Source organism: Malus sylvestris, chromosome 9 (assembly GCF_916048215.2).
Source record: "Malus sylvestris chromosome 9, drMalSylv7.2, whole genome shotgun sequence".
NCBI lineage: Eukaryota > Viridiplantae > Streptophyta > Magnoliopsida > Rosales > Rosaceae > Malus > Malus sylvestris.
Window position 1 is genome coordinate 1,734,288 of NC_062268.1, and position 9,668 is coordinate 1,743,955.

General features: G+C 38.7%; 1 protein-coding gene across 6 annotated transcripts; it reads left to right on the forward strand.

Annotated features, from left to right (window-relative positions):
• The first annotated feature begins 493 nt into the window (after positions 1-493).
• On the forward strand, positions 494-9,108 carry LOC126583509 (DExH-box ATP-dependent RNA helicase DExH17). 6 transcript variants are annotated; one of them, XM_050247884.1, is made up of 28 exons: positions 494-771; positions 1,420-1,502; positions 1,714-1,897; positions 2,335-2,496; positions 2,846-3,083; positions 3,226-3,262; positions 3,358-3,404; positions 3,666-3,703; positions 3,853-3,874; positions 4,004-4,216; positions 4,313-4,469; positions 4,559-4,610; positions 4,723-4,794; positions 4,952-5,001; positions 5,112-5,229; positions 5,318-5,381; positions 5,494-5,577; positions 5,671-5,796; positions 5,886-6,082; positions 6,192-6,380; positions 6,472-6,723; positions 6,802-6,851; positions 7,009-7,026; positions 7,186-7,268; positions 7,389-7,575; positions 7,692-7,729; positions 7,826-8,176; positions 8,285-9,108. In XM_050247884.1, the coding sequence occupies exons 2-28, from the start codon at positions 1,435-1,437 to the stop codon at positions 8,782-8,784; spliced, it is 3,597 nt and encodes a 1,198-aa protein (XP_050103841.1). In that variant the 5' UTR covers positions 494-771; positions 1,420-1,434; the 3' UTR covers positions 8,785-9,108. The 6 variants fall into 6 exon arrangements, with proteins under 6 accessions (XP_050103841.1, XP_050103840.1, XP_050103843.1 ...); XM_050247883.1 differs by having other exon boundaries at positions 495-771; positions 8,282-9,108; XM_050247886.1 differs by lacking the exon at positions 2,335-2,496 and having other exon boundaries at positions 495-771; positions 8,282-9,108.
• The last annotated feature ends 560 nt before the right edge of the window (positions 9,109-9,668 follow it).

Consider the following 9,668-nt stretch of genomic DNA (forward strand, 5'->3'; position numbering starts at 1 on the left):
GAGGATATATAGCTGCAAAATAATAATTAATTAGGTTGCTTTAGAAATAACATTAAAGTCGATTTTAAAACCTCATCCCCTGAGTTTCACTAAATCACAAAGACAAAACAAACAAAACTGTTAGAAAAATTTAAGACACGCGACATGGTTCGATTCAAATTCTTCGCGAGGACAATTTATGTTCTTCCTTATGTCTCGCAGCTCTACAAGAGCATGCTTGAGGCTGTTAGAAATTTCTTACACAGTGATCAAGATGACCCGAAACCACTTTGGTCCAATGGCTTGCATTTATAGATCATCTTTTACAAAAATAAATAGGCATATTCAGAATAATTTAAGTGATTTTCCAAGATTTACTTGTATTTTTACTATAGATTGGTTTAAAAAATATATTCCTCAAAAAAACTTTTAATCATTTTAAAATACTTTCAAACAAACAAGCTCATAATCGGTAATGCTTCCGCATTTTGTCATCGCTTGAACGTTCAGGCATTTTGCATCAGTGCGGTTCCGGACCCTTCTCCCGCCAAAAGGCCCAACTCGGACCATATAAAAACCTTTCAACTTCATTTTACAGTCCCCGTTTTCCTTCACCTGCACACTGCAAAGTGCAAACCTCTCTCCATCGCGCGAGAGTCGAAGCTTCGTCCTAATCTCTCTCTCTCTCTCTCTCTCTCTCTCTCTCTCTCTCTGTGCATGCATTTGGATTGAACTGACCGAGTTTCTGGACCGACGACCAGCTCGGGAGCTGCATTTTCAATCGACGAACCGGTCAGTATTTTTCGAATTGTACTCCAATATAATTCCTAAATATCGAACTCGTGCTGGTTTCAATTTCGCGACCATTTTTTAACTTCGGATTGTAATCTATCAGCTTCATGGAATTTAAAAAAATGGAGCTCGATCGAAATAAGAACTTAATTATTTGAATTAATTCTTATATATTTGCTGCGATTTGCTACTGCTGTGGATGCATTTTTGATTTAAGACTTTGAGAACTGATTCTGTTGGCGATTTACTTTGATTTCAAAGATCCGAAGAGGAATTTGAAGAGATTTAACATGTTTATATGCTGCTTGTTAATTGACCGCTGTAACTTTGTTGGATGTATGATTTGTCAAGCGACTTCCAGTAAATTTCTCTTAATTTTGTTTGAAATTCAAATTTGAGACTTCTAATTTGGTTAATCATTGTCGTTTGATTTTTGGGGAAGTTTTTGGATTCTGTTATGCATCATTTGAGCCTTGATATACGAATTTTGATTTGAATGGATCTGCACATGCGAGGAATTGAAAATTTCTGCTCTTCGATGTCTTTCTTTTGATACTTTGATATGCAAAAAGATATCTAAGAGTGAAAAATGCAACTAATTATGTGGATCATAATTTGATGATTCATTTCATCCACTCGGTGTGTCAGGAGACGAGTTTAACCATGGATTCGTATACACTGAAGTCCATGTCAGATTTGCCTGCTCCCTTTCGATCATCGTTTAATTTTAGGTAATCTTCTTTCCACTGAAGTTCTTAAAGCTCAGTTACTGGTATCAGTTTGTTTTAGATGTTTCCGATTGCTGCATATTTCTAACATTGAAGGTGCATAATAGCTTTTGTTTTGAACATTTTGATATCTGCATGGTTTGATTATGTGTATACTATCCACACGGTGTGCAGTGAGTTGTTCTTAAGATGTATTCCATTCCTATGCATGTAGGTACTTCAATTCTCTGCAGAGCGAATGTTTTCCTGTTTGTTTCCACTCAGATACAAACATGGTTGTGTCAGCACCAACTGGAAGCGGTAAAACAGTCATCTTCGAGCTTTGCATTCTGAGGCTCCTTTCACGATTTCTCTCTGAGGATGGGAGGCTTGGTCGTACAAATGGAACTCTCAAAACAGTAAGTTTTTTTTATGTCTCGAACTCTCAAAACAGTAAGTTCTTTTATGTCTCGAAACAAAAGTAGGCTAACAAACATTAGGTAGTACTACAATACATGCGTGGGAGCCTTAGTTTTCTTGATTTGGGCTTTAAATGGAACCACAGACACTCTCACTGATATTCTTTTATATGCCCCTATTATTAATTTCGTCTTAGTTCTCATTCATATGATATGTTCTCATTCTGATTTAGGCTTTGGTGTGCCAGCCAAGTTTTCTTTTATCCTTTTTCTTATTGGACAATCCATGCTCTTCCATTGTTGAACATGCTCCACTCCTTTGGACTGGAAGTTAATGTAGTCTTTTTCTGGTTTCTTTTAATGAAAGCTTATGCATAGTCTCACTGTGCCGCAATTAGTTATTCGTTCTGTATCACTTATTTCCTTGTGGCAACAAGATCTATATAGCCCCATCAAAGGCTTTAGTCCAGGAGAAGGTTCGTGACTGGAACCAGAAGTTCGGGTCTTGGGGGATAACTTGCTTGGAGCTTACTGGAGATAATGAATCTTACAACATCAGGAATATACAGGAAGCAGACATTATATTAACCACTCCTGAGGTGCGTATGAAGATGTATCCTATTGCTACACAAATATATAAAGTTCAAACTTAATGGTACCAATGGAAATACCCAATCCCTTCAGGTTCCTGCCTTTTCTAACCTGTGTCAACCTGCATTCTCTTCTGGTCTCTCCTTTCTAATCGCCTCAACTTGATTCCAATCCATCCTTAAGGATCCTGGCTTCCATTTGGTTCATACTTACAAACATATGCTTCTATGTAGTTCCACGTATACAAGTCCTTAATGAAACGGTTTCATTCCCAGTTATCCCATTTTTTTTAAAAATGGGCTTTTATTAATGTACATAGGAGCATGACTAAATGGATTTTTTTTCTTCTTTAAATAGAAATTTGATGCAGTAACCAGGTATCGTGCAAAGGATGGTGGAATGAGCTTTTTCAGTGATATAGCACTTCTACTTATTGATGAAGTTCATCTGTTGAATGATCCTCGTGGAGCGGTTTTGGAGGCAATAGTTAGTAGAATAAAAATGCTTGCTCAGAACCCTGAATTAAAATCAAGCTCTCTGGCTCACGTACGTTTTCTGGCTGTGTCTGCCACCATTCCAAATATTGAGGACCTTGGTGAGATTTGCATTCATTGGTGGTTCTGATTGTTAAAAGAAACAGCATGATTACAGTTTATTGTATTTACCATGTTTAAAAGACTACAAAAGATAAATGATTAAACAATTACACACTGTATGTATCTGTATGCAAACCACAGCGGAATGGCTCAAGGTTCCTGTCCAGGGAATTAAAAGGTTTCTCAACCTTTAATTTTATTTCATTACGATTTACTTTACCTTAATTAATACGAGCATCCAGTTATTCATTAATCTATCTGATGTAACTTTAGGTTTGGAGAAGAAATGAGGCCTGTAAAGTTGACAACAAAAGTTTTTGGTATGCATATATGACTTGAATTACCCGTTCACAAAATATGTTCTCATCAACTGCTCTGCTTTCCTATTATTTTCTATGAAAACTCACTGTAAACACTCTGCTTTTCGTCAAGTATGTTTGTAAGAGGAAAAGCTTCCTGATAAATCCTTTATTGGAGGAAGACGAATGTTTGTTAGTTTTCACTCCGTGTAGAAGCATAGTGTTTTTTATCATTTTTGGTTCCCATTTATTAATTCATATTCAAAACTACCTCTTGTGCAGGTTACACCCCCGCAAAAAATGATTTTCTATTTGAAAAGGTAATTGTTTAGACTACAGTGTACAGTAATGGTAATATTAAACCATATGCTTCTATTTTTCGAGAAATTCCATGTACTAGGAAAGTAGATACTTGACAAATAAAACCAATATTCACTTTCTGATGGGTTGTACTTGTTCCCTTTTCCAGCGCCTTCAAAACTACATTTTCGGTAAAGACAATGCTTCAATATTGCCTGCCTTTAAATCTATATTTGTGTTAAATCTATATGTGATTTAATACATCAATGCTTATTGCTTAAAGACCATCAATAACTTATATGCTTAAAAGTGACTTACAGATATCCTCATGCAATATTCAAGAGGGAAATCCGCTTTGGTTTTCTGTTCAACTAGAAAAGGTGCACAAGAAGCAGCACAGAGGCTCACGCAGACAGTCATGGCCTTTGGCCACTCAAATCCATTCATTAAAAGCAGAGAACAGCAAGAGAGGCTAAGGGAAGCTTCATTTTCATGTGGTGACAAACAAATGCAATCTTATATTCCTTACGGTGGTAAGGGCTACTTGTTTTTCTGTTTAGTTTGCAGTAAACTTTGAGGTACTGCAAGGCCCACATTGATTTGTTATAATTTAAATTGCTTGTTTGCAGTTGGTTATCACAACGGTGGCCTTTCCATGAAGGATCGTAACCTCATTGAAAGTCTTTTTCTTAAGGGTGATATTCAAGTTTTGTGCACAACAAATACCCTTGCTCATGGAATCAACCTACCAGCACATACAGTAGTTATAAAATCAACACAGCACTTGTACGTTGAAGTTCCATTTCTTTCAACCAATGTATTGAAACTTGAGAGGATCTCTTCTCTTTATTCATGAACATGTGCTTTCTGTCCAGCAACAAAGAAAAAGGTCTCTACATGGAATATGACCGGTCTACAATACTACAGGTTTGTCAAGGTTCGATTTGAAAGAAATGACGACAAAATGTTTTAAAATAAAATAAGATTTTGTTCTATCAATTCCAATTTGAGAATATATGTTAGTTGTGCCACCCTGCAGATGTGTGGGAGGGCTGGCCGACCACCATTTGATGATACAGGAATGGTTGTAATCATGACAAGAAAAGACACGGTAGTTTGATGCCTTGCCTCCTCCTTCTCTCTTGTGCATTGGTGGTGTTATTGAACTATTTTACATTTTTACTTTATTTTTTAGCAATTAAACTAATTCTGTATGATCTCAGAAGTCCTTCTATTGGGGAATATGTTAATTACGTTCTTGATCTCAGGTTCACTTGTACGAAAATCTATTGAATGGATGCGAGATGGTGGAATCACAGTGTGTACATAGTTTTTAATTCCAGAACGAATTTATTGAGCTAGGCTTTTGAGGGTATATTGTCAAATATTGCATGACTTCTGATGAGGTTGTATTGTCTCGTTCATTAGATTGCTTTCATGTTTGACGGAGCATTTAACCGCTGAGATAGTTCAATTGACTGTCTCTAATATTCCAAGGGCAATTGAATGGATGAAGTGCTCTTTCTTGTACGTGAGAATGAAGAAGGCATGTAATCACATCACCTATTTAAAAGATATCTTCATATATTTCTTTCTGATATAAACTAATTTCAGAAATGTTTAATGCATATCAGAACCCTGTGCACTATTCAGTTAGAAAAGTGATTTCTAAAGACCGTATAGAAAAGCATATGCAAGGTACTGAAACTGTTTACTTGTAGAATTATCGTTGGATCCCCTTCGCCCTCATACGAATCCTTCTCTCTCTTTCTCTCTCACTCATTTGATTATCACTGTTATTTTCTATCAGAGGTCTGTCTGCAGAAAGTTAATGAGTTGTCACAGCATCAGATGATATGGACGGATAAGGATGGTTTTCTTTTGAAACCACTAGGTATCAATACCATTAACCCATGAAGTTGTACCTTTCAGAATTCGCTGATGACTTGCTAATTTCTAACATCATTTTTCTGCTTTATTCCGTCAGAACCTGGGAGGCTGATGACAAAATACTACTTGAAATTTGACACAATGAAACACATTATGCAGACACCTGTAAACTGCAGTTTGGAAGATGCTCTTCATGTTATATGTCGAGCTGAGGAAATTTCATGTAATGTATTGTGTATACTTGTTACGTTTTCACTGGTTTTTGAAAGTGAAATGAAGGAATTATGTGTATCTATCTGCTGGTGTATGAAGGGATACAACTCAGACGCAGTGAGAAGAAGCTTTTAAATGACATAAATGCTGATAAAGATGGCCGACTTCGCTTTCATGCCCTTGGTGACAAAGGGAGGCGACAAAAGCGTATTCAGACCAGAGAAGAAAAAACATTTGTTCTGGCTAATGACTGCTTGACCGGTGATCCTTCGGTTCATGATCTATCCCTTACTCAGGTTTCATTCTTCATATTCTTTAATGTGTTCCCTCATAATCTTGATCCCCCTTGCATTTGATTATGTTCAGAGCTACGTTGCTGAAACCAAATTGGTTTCTTTGCCACAGGATATGAACTCTATATGCTCAAATGGCTGTAGAATTGCAAGGTGTATGAAAGAATTTTTTATTTACCAAAAGAACTATAAGGGAGCCTTGAACTCGATGCTTCTGGCAAAGTCGTTATATCAAAAACTCTGGGATGACAGCCCATACCTGCTGAAACAATTACCCGGGATTGGAATGGTGACTGCAAAGGTGTTCAACTTCATCTGTTTCGGGAAAAAGACATGTTTCTGTATTCTTGAGTCACTCAAATACTGACTCTTTGCAACTTTTCTTCCTTCAGGCACTACATTCAATGGGAGTCAGATCGTTCGACACACTGGCTGAGGCTGATCCTAGGAGAATAGAGATAGTCACTGGTCGAAAATACCCATTTGGAAACCATTTAAAAGAGTCTCTACATTCACTACCTCCAAAAGTTGAGATGAAGTTCGAAGAAAATGAGTGTCAGAGGCAAGGGAAACTGAAGCTCGTGGTAACATTGACTAGGCTATCACCGACACTCCAACCAACCAAACGACATTATGCTGATATGGTATGAAGAATGATTTCTCAATTGCTGTTTCGGTTTTAACATTATACAAATCTAATTCTAACGTTATATTTGCCACAGATTATTGGTTCAGAAGAGGATAACCTGATTGTCTTTCATGAGAAGATAAGGTGATCCTAAGTTCCTAACTTTGTTGCTTCCTTTTAATCATCGGAATTGTTCTTTCTGCCAAGTAGATGTTTCATATATCTAACATTCAGCTTTTCTTTTTTCGGTCGTGGTGGTTTGGTATATATCCTGTTTCCACTCTATTACTTCTGGCTGCAGAGTGGAGGAATTCTCCAGGTATGCAGGCTTAAACCTTAAATTTCTTCCCTCCTTGAAAACACGGACGGTAGCATGTTAACTAAGCATACCTGTTTAGAAACTTCCTTAAGCATATCAGGAGTTTCGGATTCATGATTATTACCTTGTTTAGGCTGAGTTAGGTTGCTTTCGTTGCAGCCCCTATAGCGCAACAATTCTTCTGTCGAATCCCCAACAAGGAAAGCTCACTGTAAAGGCTGATCTTGTTTTTGAAGAATACAGTAAAGCCCTTCCTTGCCCTCTCATGATATTTCTAGTTTCTTCCACTTCACAATAGCCTTGTATAAAATTTCCCGGGTTATTAACTTAACGATATCTGATTTGTTGTTTTGTTCATGCAGTCGGCATTGATCTCTCCCAGAAACTTGTATTAATGAAGGAAGGCAATAACAAGCGGGGAAAAAAGCCGCCTTCTTGTCCTCCACCTAAGGAAGTATGTGTCATAGAGGATGATGCTGAAACTATACGTCAGGCTCCAACGAAAGAGCATCCCAAATCGACCAAATCCAAAAGGGTAGATGGTTCCATGTGAGTCTTTCTTCACCGGTACTTGTATTTCGTTTCTGATTATTAAAACTGCTTTTCGGGGTCTGAAATCTGGCGTGGTTTAACATTTTACTTGAATTATTTGGATTATATACCAGGCCGAGTTTCAACCTCCTGGATGATGAGTTCGAAGAAGGTAGAGTGTAATTGATAATTGACAATACTAAACATCTGAGAGTTTTTAAATCCTTCCCTCCTAATCACCAACAAATTTCACCTCGAATTTCTGAAGACGAGGTTGCTGCCAAAGATGAAGAGGAGGATTGCAAAATCATCACACACCAAACGGTATTTGATCACATACGTGAAAAGGCAAAGAACTTCCCCGTCTTGGTGGCATCAAATGGTGCGCATTCTGCATCCACAGAGCCCTTGGTTTTGACAAGAAAGCGTGCTCGTGAGAAGCAGATTGAACCCCATAGAGAATTCGAGGTTCTGGAAGAGTTAGAATGGAATAAAATTCCAAGGCGGACTGCGGTGAATCCATCTTCAAAACCCAAAGAGGCAGAACAAAATCAACATAACACGAACAATCTCCCTACTCCCAGAAGCTCGGCTACCTTGAACCCGATGGATGACAGAGGTAGGATCGTTACCCAAACACACGCAGAAACACATGCTAATCACTCTTTAGTTCTTATATATGTAATGTGGAGCTGTTAATCATTACATTCTACTTTGTATGTAGAAGCTGGTCTTCCTCTTGAACCCGAAGATGGAACTTTCAAAACTGCAAGAGATGAAACAATATTTGAGCACATTCGAACAAAAGCTAAGAATTTTCCGGTGATCAATAAACCGAAAGTGGTGGATTCTGGTTATCCAACCATGAAAGAACATCCTTCCAAGAGTCGCCTTGAATTTAGTATCGATACGACTGGCACGCTGAAAGGAACAGCAAAGTCAAACAAAGTTCCGAGAGACACTGCATTCGACTCAGATTCGGGAACCAGAAAAGCATCAAATGTGTCTCCTAGAGGTTTAGGCGACGGTGCTGCAAAAATGCTGTCTTTTGATATCTCCATGTTGAAGAATACGAAGAAATCACCGGAACCAGGCAGTGCTGGCAAGAGGAAACATGAGCTTTCTCCGCTTGTACCACAAAGGCAGTGGTGCTCGTTGACATCTGCTGGCAAAACCAGGGAAGCAGACACATTTCTTGGATTTGAGAGTATCTTTTCGTTCCTCTGATGTTTCTTCCGATGCACGAAACTGCGAGTATCGAGTCACAGCCTTGATTTCTGATAGCTTTTAGAGCCTGATGATTGCAAATTTCAATTTAAGAGATGTAGCAGTTTTGGCCTTGCTAGAAATAGTTAGTGCCGCGTACCAAACAAGACGTGAATGCACAAAATAAGCATGATGTGTGCTGGCCAAGTTAGTTTACGCCCAAGTCCGTGTATTTTTTTTATCTTTTTCTTTTTTAAGAAGGGGTTACTATGTTAAAAGTGACGATTTTAGTGTGAATTCTATCAAGATTGATTGCGGCTTATAATGCCCACCAGTCAAACAACACTTCATTTGGCCACCTATGGTTGACCCTAGATTAAAACTAAACCCTACCCCCTATGGTCACGGTCTATAAATGACCCCTGGCACCAATACTTCGTGTGGGCAACAATGGTTGACCCGTCCACCAAGCCCGCTTCGTTTTGGATGCGCATGGGCTCACCTTGTTTAGCGCGCTCTGCTCCCGCCACATTTTTCGTGTGCCGAGCTTGCCTCATTTTGCATGTGCCAGTCCGCCCACGTTTTTTGTGGGCTAGCCCGCCTCATTTGCGTGGTGCATTTACCATATGTTGAGCCCACCTCAGTTTTGCACGATTCGTGCCTTATTATTCGTGCGCCCAAGTGCTCTTCATTTTATGTGAGCAAAACCTACCTCGTTTTACATGCACAGAGCCGGTCTCGGTTTGCGCGACGGATCTCGCCTCATTTTCAGTGCGCTAAACATGTATCGTTTTGCATGCCAGAAGCCTGCTCCTTTTTCTGTGAGGGGAGCCCACCTCGTTTTTCGTGCACAAGACTCACCTTGTTTTCCTTGAGCTCGGATTTGTCTCGTTTTATGTTCGTTA